At 37.0% G+C, this 22,825-nt stretch overlaps 1 protein-coding gene across 4 annotated transcripts in view; it reads left to right on the forward strand.

Moving 5' to 3' along the window:
• SLC9B2 (solute carrier family 9 member B2) overlaps positions 1-22,825 on the forward strand; it is a 54,455-nt gene that overhangs the window by 11,708 nt on the left and 19,922 nt on the right. For 3 of the 4 annotated variants that reach the window (XR_006710812.1, XM_045471464.1, XM_045471473.1), the window contains exons 2-8: positions 2,378-2,512; positions 3,196-3,376; positions 9,850-10,020; positions 13,944-14,086; positions 15,172-15,299; positions 17,258-17,433; positions 21,121-21,227. Coding sequence is in view for 3 of the 4 variants with exons in the window: in XM_045471464.1 (XP_045327420.1) it covers positions 2,423-2,512; positions 3,196-3,376; positions 9,850-10,020; positions 13,944-14,086; positions 15,172-15,299; positions 17,258-17,433; positions 21,121-21,227 (996 nt within the window). In the remaining variant the exon portion in view is untranslated. The remainder of the gene's footprint in view (positions 1-2,377; positions 2,513-3,195; positions 3,377-9,849; positions 10,021-13,943; positions 14,087-15,171; positions 15,300-17,257; positions 17,434-21,120; positions 21,228-22,825) is intronic. The other variant, XM_045471480.1, reaches the window with a different exon arrangement.

The following is a 22,825-nucleotide window of genomic DNA, read 5'->3' on the forward strand; positions in this document are numbered from 1 at the left end:
AGAACAAAAAATATGTTTTTGTAATCTTTGAATTACCTACAGTGACTACCAACATGTCTCAGTTGTCTAAGACATTGTGGCTACTCAACCAATGTTATTATTTTAACTTTAATTTAGAAATATGAACCAGACAAGAATTAGTGATTCTAATTTCTCTGAAAATGATGGAATCCATAGATGTTTCTTTGGTGACTCATTTCAACATTGAAAAATTGCCTAGCGCTTATGAAGGAAATTGAAGAAGACACAAAGAAATGGAAAAACATTCCATGCTCATGGATTGGAAGAATACACTTGATCTTAGCCAAAAGGCCAAGAAGCAATGGATTGGAAGAATAAATATTGTTAAAATGTCAATACTACCCAAAGCAATCTACACATTCAATGCAATCCCAATCAAAATTGCACCAGCATTCTTCTCAGAGCTAGTACAAACAATCCTAAAATTTGTATGAAACCATAAAAGACCCCGAATAGCCAAAGTAATATTGAAGAAGAAAACCAAAGTGGGGGGCATCACAATCCCAGACTTTAGCCTCTACTACAAAGCTGTAATCATCAAGACAGCATGGTATTGGCACAAAAACAGACACATGGACAAATGGAATAGAATAGAGAACCCAGAATTGGACCCACAAATGTATGGCCAACTCATCTTTGACAAAGCAGGAAAGAATATCCAATGGAAAAAAGTCTCTTTAGCAAATGGTGCTGGGAGAACTGGACAGCAACATTCAGAAGAATGAAACTAGACCACTTTCTTACACCATACACAGAAATAAACTCAAAATGGATGAAAGACCTAAATGTGAGACAGGAAACCATCAAAACACTAGAGAAAAAAACAGGCAACAACCTCTTTGACCTCAGCCACAGCAATTTCCTCCTCGACACATCTCCAAAGGCAAGGGAATTAAAAGCAAAAATGAACTATTGGGACCTCATCAAGATAAAAACCTTCTGCACTGCAAAGGAAACAATCAACAAAACTAAAAGGCAACCGACAGAATGGGAAAAGATATTTGCAAATGACATATCGGACAAAGGACTGGTATCCAAAACCTATAAGAGCTCACCAAACTCCACACCCAAAAAAGAAATAATCCGGTGAAGAAATGGGCAGAAGATATGAATAGACACTTCTCTAAAGAAGACATCCAGATGGCCAACAGGCACATGAAAAGATGCTCAGCGTCGCTCCTCATCAGGGAAATACAGATCAAAATCACACTGAGATACCACCTCAGACCAGTCAGAGTGGCTAAAATGAACAAATCAGGAGACTATAGATGCTGGCAAGGATGTGGAGAAACGGGAACCCTCTTGCACTGTTGGTGGGAATGCAAACTGGTGCAGCTGCTCTGGAAAACAGTGTGGAGGTTCCTCAAAAAATTAAAAATAGAACTACCCTATGACCCAGCAATAGCTCTGCTAAGAATTTACCCAAGGGATACAGGAGTACTGATGCATAGGGGCACTTGTACCCCAATGTTTATAGCAGCACTTTCAACAATAGCCAAATTATGGAAAGAGGCTAAATGTCCATCAACTGATGAATGGATAAAGAAATTGTAGTTTATATACATAATGGAATACTACTTGGCAATGAGAAAGGATGAAATCTGGCCATTTGCAGCAAAGTGGATGGAAATGGAGGGTATTATGCTAAGTGAAATAGGTCAGTCAGAGACCGACAGATACCATATGTTTTCACTCATGTGTGGATCTTGAGAAACTTAACAGAAGACCTTGGGGAAGGGGAAGGGGAAAAAGTTACAGAGAGGGAGGGAGGCAAGCCATAAGAGACTCTTAAATACCGAGAACAAACTGAGGGTTGATAGGGGTGGAAGAGAGGGGAAAGTGGGTGGTGGGCATTGAGGAGGGCACTTGTTGGGATGAGCACTGGGTGTTGTATGGAAGCCAATTTGACAATAAATTATATTAAGGAAGGAAGGAAGGAAGGAAGGAAGGAAGGAAGGAAGGAAGGAAGGAAGGAAGAGAAAAATTGCCTGGAGATTTCCTGTTTCATCAAGCCAGACCATTAGAGAGAACGATTTAACAGTAGTATTGCTTGGAATATTTGAAATATAACTCAGAAAACAGGGTGGGAAAGACATCATATAAAAATATGATAAACAAGGGCTTTTTCAGGAGAGGTAGAAAGTAAATAAGAATTAGTATAACATATTGTAATCAAAGAAAAGGTTAGCAATTGAAAGTTAAGAATAGTCTAATTTAAAATATTTTAGACATTCAGAGTTCCAAGGGAAAAAATAAGTACAATTCATTCATTTAAATTGTTCAAATTGCTGCTTAATTCATTCATATAAATCTCAAGTTGATGCTACATATCTGTACTATTTCTCCTTCGAAACAGTTCCCGTTCCTCTCCCTTGTGTCATCTTATTTTTAATTATAAATCATGGGAGATGAAGATAAAGCAATTGAACATGAAGATTTGACACCATCCACAGGAATGGACCACACAGCCTCTACATATCAAGAAACACAGGTAAACCTACGATCAAATATAGAGCATTCCAACCATTTCCTTAAAAGAGGGACTATATATTTCCAAATCTCTGATACAGTTGTGTTCTCTTCATGCTCTATCACTCAATTAACAGTTCTTCCCATTTTTAATCCCCAAATTTGTACAGTAGGTGTGACTACCAGTTTTCCCAGATTCATTAGCATCTGGCCCTACGTGAGGCTGGAAAAATAGAGAGCCTGTGAAATGCTTTGTGTTCCCAGCCTCACCCCTAGAATGGTTGTGATTACTTCCCTCCCTTTTTACTGCTTAAATTCAAGTAGATGAATGAATTTGAATTCATTTTTACCACAAATAGTTATTTTTTCTGAACCACTTTAATATATTAACCAACTATTGCCTTGAAAAATATCTTAAGTAGGCTAATTTTTAAACCCAGTATTGTAAAACAAAATGAAATATTATGTGTACCCCAAGGATTTATAATGCTACAAATAGTGACTCAATGGTAAATATTCCTCTAACATAATTCTTGTTCCAAGCATTCACTGATTAGCTATTAGTATAGCTCTGCATTTCCACTATAAAGTGTTAGCCTTGATTCTAGCAGTAAAAATTTGATTTGTGATTTGATGACTCGATAGCTATAAAAATGTACAGCAGATATAACCATTTTAAGTATTATTAAATTGTTTTAAACACAGGAGGAAGCAGTTATGAACTCTAAAGGAATAGATGCAAAAGAACCAACAGAAGGAAGTAACCTCCTGAATAGCAGTGAAAAAAAGCTACAAGAAATACCAACTGAATCAAATAATTTGCGAAGACTAGGACAAACATTTGCTTGCCCTCCACATGGCTTGCTAGCTAGAGGGATAACAAATGGTATGTAAATGGTAAAAAATAATTCAGAAAGAGACGGTAAAAGATGAAATTGTTTTAATGAGAGATTCCAAAATAATATGGTTTAAAGAACAAAAAGAAGTTTACTTCTGTATACATAAAAACTAGAGTGCTATTGCTACTACCATTCCAGCTATCAGGAAAAGAGCAGAGATCAAAGACATTTTCCTTTTCTGTCTGTGAGTAATTTCACAGGATTACATTAGGCCTCCAGTGAGAAAAATGAGAAATCACCTGTAAACAGAAAAGCACTACATAAGTGTTGGGTTTAATCACTATTAAGTAATGCAACTAATGTTTGAACAAACAGCTTAATTTATGCTTCCAAATGAATCCATCATTTTGTAAGAATCTTGGTTTCCAATCCAACTTACTCCAGTACAACTACTATTACCTAAAATATTTGGGACATTTTTCTTTTTTTTAATGTTTTATTTATTTTTGAGAGAGAAAGCGCACATGAGCAGTGGAGGGGCAGAGAGAGGGAGATAGAGGATCTGAAGCAGGCTCTGTGCTGACAGCAGAGAGACCACTGTGGAGCTCGAACTCACAAACCATGAGATCAACAAACCATGAGATCATGACCTGAACTGAAGTTGGACACTTAACCAACTGAGCCACCTGGGCACCCCTGGAGGACTTTTCTTTGGGAGTTTATCTCAGCACTATTTCACATACTGTCTTTGAGGAATGGATTTGGTTTTTGGAGGGAGCCAAACATTATTATGATATCAATTTGAAGAATAGATGGATATTCAGATTCAGTAATCCTGTTTTTTTGTTCAGAAAGGAAATTGTGTGTGTGTGTGTGTGTGTGTGTGTGTGTGTGTGAGAGAGAGAGAGAGAGAGAGAGAAGTGTATGTATTTTGTACATTGGAGGAAATGTAGTAGGAAAAAGAAGAGCTTTGAAAATTGTCTATAAATGCTGACTTTTTGTTAATTTTTTAAGTTTATTTATTTATTTTGAGAGAGACAGAGACAGTGCGAGTGGGGGAAGGGTAGAGAGAGAGGGAGAGAGAGAATCCCAAGCAGGCACTACATTGCCAGCACAGAGCCCGATACAGGGCTCGAACTCATGAAACCATGAGATCATGACCTTGGGCCAAAACGGAGAGTTGAACACTTAACTGACTGAGCCACCCAGGCACCCTATAAATGAGAATTTGAAGACAATTTCAAAATGATATTGAGGAGCGACAGCACCACTAGAGTAAATATATATCTTCCCAAAGTAAATATGTTGAAGAATATAATACATTTGATCTAAAAGTTGTGTTTACTAAAAAATCAGACTCAGTTATTGTTATACTTCATTTGTGAGCTCTGAAAAACATTTTTACCATTCTCAACTGGGACAGTTGAAGCCCACTTATACTCTAGGCTCTACATATGTTTTTAATAAAATTAGGTAAGTCTGTAAACTAGCATGAGAAAAAAATCTCAAACTTTATTTAAAAAATGTAGAGAAAAACAGGTTCCAAAATATATACCAGTTGATAAGACAACATATAATTTAATACCTTTTCTGTCCTATTTATTATTTTTTTGAAATTTCACCATTCAAATCATGGCACATTTCTAGTTAAAACATTTACAGTAAAACAGATAGTGATTGCATTAGGGAAAGGGTGTAAATGAATGATGTGATTTGGAGACTCATTTTTTAATTTTTTTTTTATTTTTAGAGAGAAAGGGGGTGGGGGACAGGCACTGGGAGAGGAAGAGAGAGAATCTTTTTAAAAATAATTTTTTTTAGGGGCGCCTGGGTGGCGCAGTCGGTTAAGCGTCCGACTTCAGCCAGGTCACGATCTCGCGGTCCGTGAGTTCGAGCCCCGCGTCAGGCTCGGGGCTGATGGCTCAGAGCCTGGAGCCTGTTTCCGATTCTGTGTCTCCCTCTCTCTCTGCCCCTCCCCCGTTCATGCTCTGTCTCTCTCTGTCCCAAAAATAAATAAACGTTGAAAAAAAATTTTTTTAAATAATTTTTTTTAACGTTTATTTATTTTTGAGACAGAGACAGAGCATGAATGGGGGGAGGGTCAGAGACAGAGGGAGACACAGAATCTGAAGCAGGCTCCAGGCTCCGAGCTATCAGCACAGAGCCCAACGCGGGGCTCCAACTCAGGGACTGTGAGATCATGACCGGAGCCGAAGTTGGACGCTTAACTGACTGAGCCACCCAGGTGCCCCAGAAGAGAGAGAATCTTAAGCAGGTTCCGTGCTCAGTGCAGAGGCAGACACAGGGCTTGATCCTATGACCCTGGGATAATGACCTGAGCCAAAATCAAGAGTTGGTTGCACAACCGACTAAGCCACCCAGGTATCCCAGAGAGTCATTTTTTAAAAATTCTGTGATCATTGTCCATAAAGGTGCCTGAGAAATGGGAACTCATAATATATAAACACCTCTTCACTTGTTTTCCTGTGCTTCTGTTGCTTAGGCTTACAAGACTGTTCTTCTTTTTTTTTTTTTTTTTTTTTTTCCTATACTCCTTCCTGTATCACTTCAGTATATTTACATATTTTTCTTAAGTAAATCTGATTTTCCAAAATCATAAATGAGAAGTAAATTACTAACTGAATTAAATGTGATTTAGAGAAACCCTGTAAATATACACTTACTATTTATTTAGAACTGCATTTTGAATATGAAAAAGGAAAGGAATGTTAGAGGTTTAAAAGAAAAGTGGTCTTGAAGTGGAAAACTTAATTCTACCTTTCTGAATTTTGTACAAAACTGATTTTGTGCTATGATAAAGTAAAATTTAGTAGTTTAAAATTCCTACTTTCCCATTACTTCCCATACTATATAGAAATTTCAGCTCTCTACCCAACTGGAAGATACAGAAGGCGCTTTAGTTATTTCATAGCATCACAGCCTACAAAATCTGTAATAATTCTGTGAGGGTTAAAAAATGGGACATTGGATTTGATCTCTAGCAATGGGGTGGATGACATTCAATGAACAGCCCTCTCACTTATGTCAATGAAAACATCTGAAAACAATATTTTAAGTCTCTTTATTTTTTTTTTAATTTTTTTTTTCAACGTTTATTTATTTTTGGGACAGAGAGAGACAGAGCATGAACGGGGGAGGGGCAGAGAGAGAGGGAGACACAGAATCGGAAACAGGCTCCAGGCTCTGAGCCGTCAGCCCAGAGCCCGACGCGGGGCTCGAACTCCCGGACCACGAGATCGTGACCTGGCTGAAGTCGGACGCTTAACCGACTGCGCCACCCAGGCGCCCCTTAAGTCTCTTTAAATATACCTTTTATCTGTCAAGAAAACAGGAAATCATCAGACACTAAAAACAGTATGAATAGGAGAGATAAATAAGCACTCAAGCTGGCTTTCGCTCTGGGGCTTCTGCAAAACACCAGTGAACTTGAGATTCATTTTGAGAACCATGAGAGTATAAGAGGCTATGCGTAGTCCTGCCCAGGTTGGGAGAAAAAGGAGAAATCATTCCTTCTCACCCACACAAAGCTGGAACCCAATGTAATGATGAATTTGAGGTAAACCTGCCCTGCAGAGAGGACCCGCAGCTAAACTTGACTGTCTGAACTGTAGTGCTGTCTGGGCAAGAAAAGAGTCTCCACTAAATATGTGTAACTTCAAGCTGATCTGTGTTCCAAAGTCACAGAAAAAAACGTCAAGCTGAAAATATATCTAAAAGTAGTCCCGGATTGTTAAGATTGTAAGCACATGGTAAGGGCAAATTCATATCCTATCTGGGAAAACTGACATTCAACTTCAGCAATTCCCAAAGATTAAGTTTCAGGGAAGAGCTCACTGTTGCCAAAAACAAAAGCAACAAAACAAAAACAAAAGTCACAACATGCACAAGGAAACACATTTCAAAAATTTGCATTATCAGAAAATAAAATATAAAATATTTTCAATAACTATGAAGAAATTAAAGAGGAGGTAACAAATATAAGTATAAAACAAGAAACTATTTACAAAAATGAACACATTTCAATAAGCACCAACGTCTAGAAATGAAAGATATAATAAAGTAATTGAAATTTCAAACTCAGTAGATTAGGCAGCAGATTAAGTGAAAAGAAAATTGGTAATCTAGTAAATAGGTCTGAAGAGATTACAATGCAGTACACACAGAAAAAAAATGGACGATATGAAAACTGGGCTTACCCAAATGGAGAAGAGACTGTGACTGTTCAATGTTTTAATCATAGTTCCAGAAAAATACAGGGAAAAGAATAGGGAAGAGGAAATATTTAAACAAATAAAGACAGAATGTTCCAGAATGGATGGAAAACATAAATCCTAAGCAAACTAAAAGGAAGCCATATGGAAATTAACATAAGTACTGAACAGATCACACTGAAATTGCAGAAAACCAAAGAAAAAGAAAGATCTTAAAAATAGCCAAAGGAGGGGCATCTGGGTGGCTCAGTTGGCTAAGTGTCCGACTTGGGCTCAGGTCATGATCTCACGGTCTGTGAGTTCGAGCCCCATGTCGGGCTGTGTGCTGACAGCTGAAAGCCTGGAGCCTGCTTCAGATTCCCCTCTTCAGATTTCCCTCTCTCTCTGCCCCTCCTCCACTAGTTCTCTCTCTCTCTCTCTCTCTCTCTCTCTCTCTCTCTGTCTCAAAAATAAATAAACATTAAAAAAAATTTTTTTAAATAGCCAAAGGAAAAAAAAATTCCTAAAAGACACTTAAAAACAGCAATAAAAGCCAGAAAACCAAGGGACAGTATTTTAAAGGAACTGGAAGATAGTAACTCTCAACCTAGAACTGTATACCCTGAAAAACTATCTTTTAAGAATGAGAATAAAGATAAATCCAGATCAATAAAACTAAGAATTTGTTACCAACAGATCTTCATGAGAAATATAGCATGCTCTGGTGCACTGTTTCTGAACTATGAATTAGTTCATATATGATGGTAAATGAGGAATTGTGTTAGTGTAACATGAAAATTTGCATTTGTACATAATTTCTCCTGCCATGTTAATATTTTACATCACCAAACAATAGCATGTGAATACAAAACGCATTGAAAAACAAGAACAGGGGCGCCTGGGTGGCTTGGTCGGTTGAGCGTCCGACTTCGGCTCAGGTCATGATCTCGCGGTCCGTGAGTTCGAGCCCCGCGTCGGGCTCTGAGCGGTCAGCACACAGAGCCTGTTTCAGATTCTGTGTCTCCCTCTCTCTCTGCCCCTCCCCTGTTCATTCTCTGTCTCTCTCTGTCTCAAAAATAAACGTTAAAAAAAAAATTTAATAATAAAAAAAAAACAAGAACAGACAAAAAAGGTCAGATATATGATTCCTTACAATTAAAGATAAAGCCTTACTAAAATGAAGACTTTTTAAAAAGCTGAACTCCCTATAGAAGTACTTTTTTTTTTTTTTCAGACAGTTAGTTGCTGGTTTAGGGGTTTCAGAGGCTTTTTAAACTTTCTAGACCATTAAACTATCTAATGAAACCATATATGGATGTAGAAGCTGACATTACAAACAAAGTAGCTGCCAACACTTTCCCTCAGTTAAAACAACAACAACAAATATTTGATTGATGGAGAAAGCTATAATCTGGATCAGATTTGGACAGAACTGCTTACTATTTAAAGCAAATGCTTTCAAGGTTCTACAACTCGAAATAATACGTGTGGTTCCAAGGGTTTGGGTCTGCCAAAAAGAGACTGTGAAATGCAAATGCCAGTGGAGATTTAACTGCACTAGCACTTTTATTAGGATCATTACTGTTTTTGTCAATACTTTGGTCACAGGATTTAAGCTTTGAGTTGTCTGCCCAACTGTTTTCCCATGAGTCTTTGTTCTTTCAGTGTAAACTTTAGTACAACACAAGGTTTTCAAACAAGGAAACATGTTTCACCTTCTAATAGAAATACCTCTATTAAAGGAAATACTGTAGGCAACAAAATAATTGTCCCAGATAAAAAATTTGAGTTGCCATAATGAATAATGATCAAAACGGAAAATAGGTGAGTATATGGATAATTCTAAACCAACATTGACTATAGAAAAGAAACAATAATAGTGTTTAATTCAAGACAGAACTAAAATACTAGAATGTGATTATTCAGGTATTCTCATGTTCCTATGAAGAGAGTAAAGATAGCCAGTGTTTCCCTTTTTATTAACGAGTGAATATTTATGGTAAAATTATAAAGGAAAAAGGAGGAATGATAAAAAAAAATTCAAGATCGTAGTTCCTTCTGATGGTGTGAAAGGAGATGGGAGATGGGATTAAGAGGGGCACATGGGTGGATCCAAAGGCACTGGTAATATCCTATTTCTTAAGATGGTTGGTAATTATTACCCAATTGTTCATATTACTGATGCTTTCTAAAATTTACACATGGTTATAAATACTTGTATGTATGTTCGATATTTTTTAAATTTTTATATTATATTGAAACCATATGACAACTTACTGATAGAAACTAGTTTTCCTGGTTTATTTCAGTTACCATGGTTGTTCTTCTCTGGGCTGTAGTTTGGTCAATTACTACCAGCGAATGTCTTCCTGGAGGAAACCTATTTGGAATTATAATCCTATTCTATTGTGCCATCATTGGAGGTAAACTTTTGGGGCTCATTAAGTTACCTACATTACCTCCACTGCCTCCTCTTCTAGGTAAGTGCTAAATACTTTCTGACTTCTTGAGTAAATCATATTTTAAAAACTGTAGTTTGGGAAGCTTTGGGAAATAAATATAAAATATTTCTGTATTTGATGTGTTGGAGCCAAAAGCCAATTATTAAATTTTGAGTTTGGTAAGCCAGTTGTTAAAAACAGAAATTTTTAAAAATTAAATTATATATATTTACAATTAAATAACTTGCATTAAAAATAAAACCAATAGATACTCAAAACTAATCACTTACGGAATTTTCTCCTTATCTAGGCTCTTGAAATTATGGAAACAATATATAGTGGTGTGCCACTGGCTCTCTCTTCCCAACTGCACATTCATTGACATCATGTTGGTAGCTTAACATCAACCATGGTAGAAGTAACTGTAAGACAGAAATGCTACAAAACTAGGGCTCAATGTATTGTAAGTCACTCACATCATTGACAAAGGAGTGAAGGGGTTGTCTGCCAGATCAGTATCAGGTGGCTATATCAATCCAGACCATCCAGAAACAGTGTCCCAGCGAAGTTGTTGTCACATTCATTTGGAGAACAAAAAAATGCTTCCTCTTGCGCAACCCCCCCAAAACTCCAAAAGAATCTCTTAACATATTTTTGAGTCCTTGTTGGATTATTATTTCTTTTGAACTCTGCTCATTTCAGCACTATTTGTAATGAAAAATCTGAAAAGTTCCTTAAAGTCCATTAATTGGTTCAAAAAATTACAGTACTTCCAAACAATGAGATACTATTTCTACTATTAGAAAATGAGGCACACGAACACACATACTGAGGCATGCTTACATAGGTATACAAACTTTTCTGGAAAGGCAAAGAAAACCCTTAAGAGTGAAAATCTTTGGAGAATGAAGATCGAAAGTTTGCAGTTGGAATAGAACATGTACTTGTCACTTCCTACTTGTTGGTGATGTTTTAATTCACCATGAGCATGTGTTATCCTTATTACTCTTTAAAAAACAACTGTGGTTGGCTAGTTCCCACTTTCAAAAATTCTGGAAAGACCGTAATTGCAGAATTCAAAACTTTATGAGACCTTCTTCTAGATTAAATGGCAGTGATGCTTCCTGGCCTAGCGGTGTCTGGAGCAAGTCACAAAAGCTATGCTTATCATTAGTCTCCATTCTCATAGCTTACATACAGAACATTGCAACAATAGTAAGTTTGTTTAGTCATTTAATGTGTAATGCTTGTAAGGTCATGCTGAGAAGAGGGTACTGCTAGAGAAGAACAGTCTGGAAGCCCAGTGTCTGGTGCAGAAGTCTCTCTTTCCTGTTGTAGGGGCATGTGGTATCAGTGAGGGCAGGATTCTCTCACAAACTCCTCAGCTCCCTCGGTCACTGTCAACTACTGACACTTCCCAGAATGTGTCATACTTCTCTTCATACCTTGGAAGAAACTGCTAACCCATCCAGGAACTTCTTGACTCTCCACCCGGTTCTTCCCCTTGTTTGGATCCCTCTGACTTACTACTCTTCTCTCACTCATACAACACTTCCTTATGCTTCCATAAAATTGAGGTTGTCAGTTTATCTCACTCCCCTAGAGGCTGAAAACTTGAGATGTAGTACCAAGTTTTTGTTCATTATTATACTTCTACTACCTACTGTACTGTCTAAAATACTGAAGGCATTTGGTAAACAGTAAATGGCTGAATGAAAGAAGAATCAGAAGCTGACCTGACAGAGCAATGTCCATTTCTTCATAACTCACAAGCCTTTGGAAAGCAAGGATTTTTTTTAATTTTTTTTCATGTTTATTTGTTTAATGTTTTTTTATGTTTTTTTTTATTTTTTTTAATGTTTATTTTTTGAGAGAGAGAGCACAGGTAGGGGAGGGGCAGAGAGAGAGGGAGACCCAGAATCTGAAGCAGTCTCCAGGCTCCGTGCTGTCAGCACAGAACCAGAAGCGATGCTCAAACTCACAAACCATGAGATCATGACCTGAACCAAAGTCAGAATGCTCAATGGATTGAACCACCCAGGTGCCTCGCAAGTTATGTATTTTTTGTTAAATTACCTGGCTTGAGGGTGAAATAGAATCCACATAGGTATTTGTTGATAATTCAGGTAATCTGACATAGCAAATAACTTCAGGAGCTGTTTACTTTGCACATAAAAGAGTGACTGAATTAGACATTGTATTAAAACATTTTATATTTATAATTTGATCACATTTCTATCTGAATACTCCATTACTGATTCTAATGATTTTTATTTGCATATTAAAGGCTTTTCTTAGCTCCTCTAATATAGTATATTTTTTTAATTTTTTATTGAAAATTTTATTTAAATTCTAGTTAGTTAACATATAATGTAATATTGGTTTCAGGAATAGAATTTAGTGATTCATCTTGCATATAACACCCAGTGCCCATCATAACAAGTGCCCTCCTTAATACCCATCACCCATCTAGCCCATCTCCCCACCCACCTCCCTCCATCAACTCTCAATTTGTTCTCTATCATTTAGAGTATCTTATGGATTATGAGCAGGTAGATAGGCTAAATGAGTAAGGGGTATTAAGGAAGACACTTGTTGGGATGAGCACTGGGTGCTGTACATAGGTGATGAATCACTGGAATCTACTCCTGAAATCATTATTGCACTATATGCTAACTAACTAGGATATAAGTAAGTAAGTAAATAAATAAATAAATAAATAAATAAATAAATATTTTAAAATAATAAAAAAAGAAAAAGAAAAAAAATAAAATTCAAAGAAAAAAAAAGTGTATCTTATGATTTGCTTCCCTTTTTTTCCCTTCACATATGTTCATCTGTTTTGTTTCCTAAATTCCGCATTTGAGTGAAATCATATGATATTTGTTTTTCTCTGACTTATTACACTTAGCATAATACACTAATATTATGGATATGGATATATAATATCCATCCACATTGTTGAAAATAGCAAGACTTCATTCTTTTTGATGGCTAATATTCCATTGTGTGTGTGTGTGTGTGTGTGTGTATATATATATATATATATATATATATATATATATATATATACACCATATCTTCTTTATTTATTAATCAGTTAGTGGACACTTGGGCTCTTTCTGTAGTTTGCTATTATTGATAATGCTGCTATAAACATCAGAGGGCATGTACCCTTTGAATCTATATTTTTGTATCCTTTGGGTAAATACCTAGCAGTGCAATTGCTACATCATAGGGTAGTTCTATTTTTAACTTTTTGAAGAGCCTCCATAAGTGTTTCCCAGAGTGGCCACACTAATTTGCATTCCCACCAACAGCATAAGACGGTTCCTTTCTCCACAGCCTCACCTACATCTGTTGTTTCTTGTGTTAGTTTTAACCATTCTGACAGGTGTGAGGTGGTATCCCATCATGGTTTTGATTTGTATTTCCCTGATGATGAGTGAGATTGAGCATCTTTTCATGCATCTGTTAGCCATCTGCATGATGGAAAAGTGTCGATTCATGTCTTCTCATTTTTTCACTGGATTGTTTTTTGGGTGTTGAGTTTGGTGAGTTCTTTATAGATTTTGAATACTAACCCTTTATCTGATATATCACTTGCAAATATCTTTGCCTATTCCATAGGCTGCCTTTTTGCTTTGTTGATTGTTTCCGTTGCTGTGCAGAAGCTTTTTATCTTAATGAAGTCCCATTAGTTCATTTGTGCTTTTGTTTCCTTTGCCTCCAGCAATGTGTCTAGTAAGAAGTTGCTACAGCCAAAGTCAAAGGGGTTGCTATCTGTGTTCTCCTGTAGGATTTTGATGGTTTCCCATCTCACATTTAGGTCTTTCATCCATTTAAACAAAAATGTTAAACAAAAGAATATTAAAGAGACATGAACTCCAAAAGTAAAAATGCCAAAAATATCTTCTCTATTTGAAAACCAACTAAGGAGTTGTTTGACTTCTCCATTCTAGGCATGCTTCTTGCTGGGTTTCTTGTCAGAAATATCCCTGTCATCAGTGATAATGTACAGATCAAGCATAAGTGGTCTTCCTCTTTGAGAAGCATAGCCCTGTCTATCATATTGGTTCGTGCTGGCCTTGGGCTTGATTCAAAGGTATGAAGTATAAATTTCTAATTGTTGACTAGGAATTGAACTCTTCCAGTACTGCTACTATTCAGAATCACCGTGCTTTAGGCACTTTGTGTGACAGTCTAAAGAAGAGAATGGAGGGGGGCCTGGGTGGCTCAGTTGGTTAAGTGTCTGCTCAAGTCGTGATCTCACAGTTCATGAGTTTGAGCCCCACATCAGGCTCTGTGCTGACAGCTCAGAGCCTGGATCCTGCTTCGGATTCTGTGTCTCCCTCTCTGTACACCACCCCTGCTTGCGCTCTCTCTCTGTGTCTCAAAAATGAATAAGTGTTAAAAAAAAAACTTTTTTAAAGAAAAGAATGGAGTTTATTTCATGGAGGACTGACTATTCCCAGAAGATGACCCTATATTCGTTCTTGGAGGAAGGTGGAATTACTGTCTGGGGACAGCACTAACAATAAAGGCTCCCCTTTTCTCTGACAGAGATATAGGTCATCCTTATAAATAACAGGCTAGAGAGAGGATAGCACATTTATGGCATGCAAAGCCTTATGCAAGTGCTTAGGCTAACTATACAGCTCAAGAAACTGCTTGATACATAGGACGAGTCCCAAGTATGCCTTTTTTAATGCTTTTACTAACGTGTGTTTTTGAATGAGAGAATGAGTGTTCTTGGGGATGAAGGTTTTCACCCTGGCCTCATTCTGGGGCCACAAGTTATAAATAAAGCTAACACTGAGAGGGTTAAATCAGCTACTTTGGGGATTAATGAGCACAGACTACAGAACATCCTGCTTGAGTTCAAACCTAGCTGCACAATTTACCAATTTCATGATCTTGGACAAATGACTTTAACTTGTATCTTTTTAGATGAGGACATCTAAATATAATGGGGATAGTAATTTCACCTATATCATAGTGTTGCTATAAGGACTAAATAAGCTATCTCCAAAACACTTCAAACACTGAAATGTTTGTTAAATAAAACTCATTACCTGGCAAATTCATGATAATCCAAACATGGTCTGAATACTGAAGAAAAGTGTCTGATGTCATAATCTCTTTCTGTCTTTAAATGATTATTTTTGTATTTCTGTTTGCATATTTCAGGCCCTGAAGAAGTTGAAGGGTGTTTGTATAAGACTGTCCATGGGTCCTTGTCTTGTGGAGGCATGCACATCTGCACTTCTGGCCCACTTTCTAATGGGCTTACCATGGCAATGGGGATTTATCCTGGGGTAATGGTTTTTCTTTTTCGTATGAAAACAATGCAGGAATGTTTGGGGCTTTCTCTGATTCCATACCAGAGAATGCATAATAGCATTTTCTTAAGGACATCAGAAAATACAACATGGATATTCCAGCGTAATCTAAATATTGTAACTTCAAAATATACTATTTATAGAATACATCTAACTTTTACAGGCATTATGATTTAAACAGTTGAAAAATCAATGGTGTTTTACCTACACCTTATTCCATGCTGGTGAGAGAGATGCCATATCTCACCTCAAAGTCCATACAAAGGGTAATAAACATATCAACAGTAATGAACACCTAACACTCTTTTCTCCTTCTTTTGTCACCAGACAGTTATGATTGGGTGGTTCTGCTGTCTCTTCCTTCCACTGCCAGTTCTTCTAATGGTTAACAGCCATAAGAAGTAAATAAATAAAGGGGAGCCTGGGCGGCTCATCGGTTAAGTGTCTGACTCTGGCTCAGGTCAAGATCTCACAGTTCGTGGGTTCGAGCCCCACGTTGGGCTCTCTGCTGACAGCTCAGAGCCTGGAGCCTGCTTCAGATTCTGTGTCTCCCTCTCTCTCTGCCACTCCCTCACTCACTCATGCTCTCTCTCTGTCTCTCAAAAATAAATAAACATCAAAAAAAGAAGTAAATAATTATGAAAGTACTTAGTAAGAATTTAGTACTAATTAGTAGGCAAGAAGCAAGAAATCCTTACTTCTGGTTAAGACGGTAGAGCTATACTGCCTGGATTTAAATCCCAGCTCTGTGAGTCCAATATGTGAACTTTGGCAAGTTATTTAATCTCTCTGCATCTTGTTTGCAAGAATGAAGTCTCCTCATTTGCAGAATGAAGACAATTATTGTAGCTACCTTTTAGAGTTGTTGTGAGGATTAAATTAGTTAATTTATGTAGAGCACTTAAAATGGTGTTTGGCACATAGTAAACACTGTAAAATGTTTTCTGCTGTTACTGCTGCTGCTAGTGTTAGTATCACTGTCACTGCCATTATGGGCTTCTTCTAATCTGTGGTCTTATTCTACTTACCAAGTCCCAACAGAAGGCCTAATATCGGTCAGTTCCAATTTAAAAAGCCTGCAGCTGTGTTTTTCAAACCTCATACCATAAATGTTTCGTCTTTATTTTTTTTAATGTTTTATTTATTTTTGAGAGAGAGCGAATGGGGGAGGGGACAGAGGATCCAAAGTGGGCTCTGTGCTGATAGCAGCAAACCTGATATGGGGCTCAAACCCACGAACTATGAGATCATGACCTCAGCCAAAGTCAGATACTCAACCAACTGAGCCATGCAGTCGCCCCGGCTTGCTTCCTTGCTTGCTTGCTTGCTTTATTTATTTATTTATTTATTTATTTATTTTTTTTTTTTTTTTTTTTTTTTTTAAGGCAGATTCCTGCAACCTAATCCCATTAGGTCTTCTGTGCCACCCATAACTATATATTTCAGGGCAACCTAAGTGGTTCCAATACAGGCTGTCTGTAGCCACACTTTCAAAAAGTGTTCTGTAGGGGCGCCTGGGTGGCACAGTCGGTTAAGCGTCCGACTTCAGCCAGGTCACGATCTCACGGTCCGTGAGTTCGAGCCCCGCGTCAGGCTCTGGGCTGATGGCTCAGAGCCTGGAGCCTGTTTCCGATACTGTGTCTCCCTCTCTCTCTGCCCCTCCCCTGTTCATGCTCTGTCTCTCTCTGTCCCAAAAATAAATAAACGTTGAAAAAAAAATTTTTTTTTAAAAAGTGTTCTGTAGAACTTGTGTGTGTGTGTATGTGTGTGTGTGTGTGTGTGTGTGTGTGTTTCCAGTTTGGTGCTTCACTGCTATTTAAAAGACAGTAGTTGTCTAAAGTGTAACCTCTAAAAGAGTAGATGTTATTATAATTTCAACAATAATAATAATGAGTAAGCTGCTATCACAAATGTTTAAAGCGCTGCCTACTTAGTTTTGTTTTAGGTGCTGTATCTCCAGCTGTCGTAGTGCCTTCAATGCTCCTTTTGCAGGAAGGAGGCTATGGAGTTGAAAAAGGTGTCCCAACCTTGCTTATGGCTGCTGGCAGCTTCGATGATATTCTGGCTATCACTGGCTTCAACACATGCTTGGGCATGGCCTTTTCCACAGGTAAACTGGTCAGTTCACGATGTGCTGTTCCCTTGCTCTACAGAGACATAGATTATGATGTTACAAGCTGGGCATATTTGCTTGATAACTGAATACGGCAGATTAAAATGGAGAAACCAACTCCACAGGTTAGTTCTATACCTGAGGAGGAACCAGTAGCTTCTTATTTTACTCCCTTCACCCTCTGGACGTGGACTGTTCCAATGGTCTGGTAAATGCATTGACAGGGATCCAGAGTAGCAAAGTTTAAGAAAGGATTAGAATAGCTTTTGCATGGAGGCTTCTGAGAAAGCTCAATCTTGGAGACTTCACACAGAGATGAGTAGGTTTTTCAAAGACAACAATGACACAGAACAGTCCAAGTGAAAGGAACAGCATTCTTCTAAAATAGGAACAGTTTCTGCTCTCTGTAACATTTTATGGGTAATAATGGCAATGATTTTTCACAGGTATCTTACTTCCTTACTGAATGTCTGACATGGATGTATTTTGTGCTAAGCAGTAATAAAAGAAGAGTGTAAAACATTTTTTGTCTACCACTATTATTTAAGACTTTTACTATCCTTTGGCACAGCACAAGTTTATTTTTAAACCATGTCCAAGATTCAGAGATAAGATTTGCAATCCCATATGATTGACAAAATGTAATTGTAGAGTGAGTTTAGCTTCCAATTATTGTGGAACACATTTTCTTGGGAAGTCATATGTTCTCACTATCTCTACTCCCATAGTTATCTAGGGATAACATTTTAGGATTTAGGCTGATTACCTAGAACCTCAACTCTTCCCACTGCCCCAAGTTCCTTATATCCGGTCACCCTCCATACACTGCTATGCATCACTGGTAAATTAACCTTGTCAAAACATGACTCTCATAGTATTACTTTTTGGTACAAGAACCAGTGAGGATTCTCTATTACCTGTTAGGTCAAATCTACACCCTTGTCTTTACTTTAATTTTCCTGTACCTATCCAAACTTATGTTCTCACTGCCTTCCTGGTATACACCTTTGAAACCATGGTTCTCAGCCTCAGCTGCATACTAGAATTACCTGGAGAATTTTTAAAAATACTCGTAAGTGAGCACTACCTTAGACCAATTAAATCAGAACCTTTGGGAATAGAAACCAGGCTTTATGCAAGAGTTTGCATTAGAATCACACGGGAGGAGAAGAGGAGGGATGAGGGGGCAAGAGGAAGGGTGTACTGGGGTTTCATAATCTGGGGAGTATGGGCTATGGATAGTTTAAAGAACTTTCCTAGTCAACAATGCTGTGTTCCCTCTGCCCTGCTCCACTAAATGTGGTCCTTAGACGTTTTGGATGGGAACTACCAGGAGCCTCTTTAAAATATGGATCCCAAGCCCTGCCAGGCTTACTGAATCAGAATTTTTAGAGGTGGGTCCAAGAAGTCTTTTTTTTTCCCTTACATACTAGAGACTGGAACTAATTAGCTACTTTTTACGTTTATAGTAAATTATTTATTGTAATAGCTTGAGACATTTGCTACTATCACAGCTAGATGTTTCTGACAGTCACACCATTATCTAACATAGAGCTGCTCTAGCTAAATAAAATTACTACAGAGGTAATTTTTTTTTTCTTTTAATAAGAGAGATGATTAAAACTGTAAGGAAGGAAAAACTGTTGCCCATCTACCCACCTTAAGTCCATTGGCTGGGGCCCTGTAAATCAGAATGACAAAAGACAAATTAACAAGAGAAAAGCATGTGCACCCTGTTGTGCATGTCGTTAGCATGTGCACCCTGCTTACCTAGGGGAGTACTTACTCAGTGATGCCTAACTCAAAGAGGTGGTTAGAATTTGGTATATAAATATATATATAATTTGCATGTAAGTGAACCATGCAACTCAAACCTGTATGTGATGTATATATCACATCTTAGCAAAAAACAGTAATTTTGGTGAAATGCAAGACAAAAGAAAAGAACTTTGAACTTTTAGAGGCAGCAAATTGTGGAAAGGCAAATAGGGTAACCAATGGTATCTAGGCTGCTCTTAGTAGAGTCTGTCTTTGGGCTGATAAGAGTCTGAAGTTGTCCCAGTGGTTAACTTCTGTCCTTCTGGTAGAGGAAAAATTTATGCCCTTAAAAGTTTATGCTCTCCTTTCAGGCAAACAGGAGGAGATAGATACCTTTTCTTGATTCTGTTTCTTGTCAATTGCCTTCTGCTCAAAATCATCTTTATGCCAAAGTGGCAGACCTTGGTGTGGCATATTGTTACCCAAACTACAATAATAAGAAACAACATACTAGTTGCATTTTTTAAAATGTTGTGTTTATTTTTGAGACAGAGACAGAGACAGAGAGAGGGAGAACATGAGTGGGGGAGAGGCAAAAAGAGAGGGGGACAGGGGATCCAAAGTGGGCTCTGTGCTGAGCAGAGAGCCCTATGCAGGGCACGAACTCATGAACTGTGAGATCATGACCTGCGCCTAAATCGAGAGTTGGACGCTTAACCAACTGAGCTACCCAGGCGCCCCAGTATATTTTTTCTTTGAATAGTGTGGAAGGAAGGACTTCATGTGTTGAGCAATTTACTATGATTTTGTGTACAATGTGCTAACAGATTTTTTTAAAGTATTCTAAATTCTGTTTGCTATGAAAGAAAACAGAAGTCTACATATATATATATATATATATATATATATATATATATATATAATGATACTTCAAAGAAGCAATCCAACAAATAAAGAAATAAAGGCTCTTCTAAGAGCAGTTTCAAAAATAATTTGTTTTTGGGGGTACCTAGGTGGTTCAGTCAGTTAAATGTCCAACTTCAGCTCAGGTCATGATCTCGGGGTTCATGAATTGGAGCCCTGCGTAGAGCTCTGTGCTGACAGCTCAGAGCCTGGAGCCTGCTTTGGATTCTGCGACTCCCTCTCTCTCTGCCCCACCCCTGCTTGCACTCTGTCTCTAAAAAATGAATAAACATTAAAAAAAAATTTTTTTTAGTAATTTGTTTTCAGATTTACTTTTAGAAATAGCTTTTGAGAAACAGTAAGTCCCCTACACTCCTTGTAGTAAGAAAAGATTCTTGGGGTACTTGGCTGGCTCAGTTGGAAGGGCATGTGACTCCTGACCTTGAGGGTCATGAGTTTGAGCCCCACAATGGGTATAGAGATTACTAAAAACAAAAAAATAAATAAATACATTTTAAAAACTTAAAAAAATAAAAGATTCTTGATTTAACTGCCAAATTTTTAAGTTACTATATTCTTTACATATCAGAGCTACCGTAATCAATTATTAGTAAAAAATCAGGCTCTTAATTGGCAATTTGAAAACTAGATATGTCTTCTCACCCAGCCTGTGCCTATAGTATAGTAGAACAAATTAGCTCTGTTCATAAATTTTATCTTTCATATTTTCTTAGGCCATTTAAGTAAACTTTTATTGATGTAAGCATAAAAGAAGAGCACAAATCATAGTTTATACCAATTTTGAAATTTATCTGCAATAATATGCATAGGTTTCTTATAATAGAGGCCCATCTTATTAGACATTTTACATCACATATATTTAAGAAAGTGGAGAGCAGGAAATACCTGTATACCTTTCCTTCTATGTAATTAGATGCTTTTTATGTTGATAATTAAAGTAAAGTCTAAGTATTTACAGATTTAGAGTTCTGCCTGAAGTTTTTCTTTTTATGTGTTTTTAAGGCTCCACAATTTTTAATGTTCTCAGAGGAATTTTAGAGGTGGTAATTGGTATGGCAACTGGATCTCTTCTTGGATTTTTTATTCAGTACTTTCCAAGCAGTGACCAGGTAAAAGAAATAATCTATGGGAAAGTCATGCTCTAAAATGTCATTGGAAAAACATTCTGGAACAGTCCCCTGAACGTGAAGAACACGATTTAGAAAATGTCCCCCTATTGTAAAACTGCTTATTCCCAAATCAGTGCTATCCATGAGATGTATGAACAAGGCTAGATGTGCAGTTGACCCCCGAACAATGCAGGGATTAGGGGCACTGACCCTGTGCACAGTCAGAAATCCATGTATAACTTTTGACTCCCCCAAAACTTAATTACTAATAGCCTGCTGTTGACTAGAATCCTTTCTGATAACATAAACAGTTGATTAACACATATTTTATATGTTGTATGTATTATATACTGTATTCTTATAATAAAGTAAGCTAGAGAAAAGAAGATATTATTAAGAAAATCGTAAAGAAAAGGAAATACATTTATAGTAGTGTACTGTATTTATAAAAAAAAAAAAAAAATTTGCATGTAAGTGGACCATGCAGCTCAAACCTGCGTTAAGGGTCGACTGTATAAGGTTTTAATGCAATCCTAAAATTTTTACTCTAATGTATATTCTATAAACTTACATTTCACTGAAAAATAAATAACATCATTTCCAGAATATACAAGCAATCCTTTCTTTTTGTTTTTATTTTTTATTTTATCATTATTATTAATATTAGCTAAGTCAAGATGTAAAATGGCTTTGGGGCCCTCTTTTTAGTATCAGCATATCTTAGGTTATAATACTACCTATACCTTAACATCTCATTGTAATATAGTCTAGTATTTGTCACCAAGATGATCAAAGTTCTTTACTCTTCACAATAATTTCATAATATTCACAGAGGGTTTTTTTGTCTTGTTTTCCTTTACTCTCCTAAGTCTCTTGGGATAGACAAACATATAAGAGTCTTTGTTTCCTATAAGAACTGGCATTATTTTGAAATTTCAGAGAATTTTGAATGGAAATATAAACTTAACTAAAGTAGAACTTTAAAAAAAATTAATATTTCCATTATAAGAAAGTATGATGAGCTGGATTTTTACTATGCTCCAAAACCCTCCAACTAAAATTGTAAAAAATTTTATGAATGCATAAAAGAAAATTATAGGATTTTCTAATTACACAACAAAATAAAGAAAAGAGTGATGGCTTACATTTTGTTGCTTACTGTATATAAAATGATATAGTAAGTAAAATAAAGTGCCACTACATTCAATATGGCAGCCACCAGCTACATGTGGCTATAGCATATAGAGAACATTTCAGTGGTGCAGATGTAGAAATTTCCATCATCACTGGATGTTCTTTTGGGAAGCACTGATCTAGTACAATCATATAAACTCATGTAATCTAGTGTAAACCACATAAGACCCATGAAGAGAATACTATTAATAGTATTCATCAGTACCTTTCTACTGATGAGGAGATTGAGATTTAAGGAGAAGTAACTTGAACAAGTTCATATAGCTAGAAAGCAGCAGAGCTGGGAGTGAACTCTAGTAATCCTGAGCCTGGATGCTTCCAAGTCAAGCACTTCTAAAGACCTACTTGCCTTCTAAAGTGATCAAGAAGTTTAGGCCATGGCAAACATTTTTCTAGATATGTCT

This window comes from Leopardus geoffroyi, chromosome B1, assembly GCF_018350155.1.
Source record: "Leopardus geoffroyi isolate Oge1 chromosome B1, O.geoffroyi_Oge1_pat1.0, whole genome shotgun sequence".
Lineage (NCBI taxonomy): Eukaryota > Metazoa > Chordata > Mammalia > Carnivora > Felidae > Leopardus > Leopardus geoffroyi.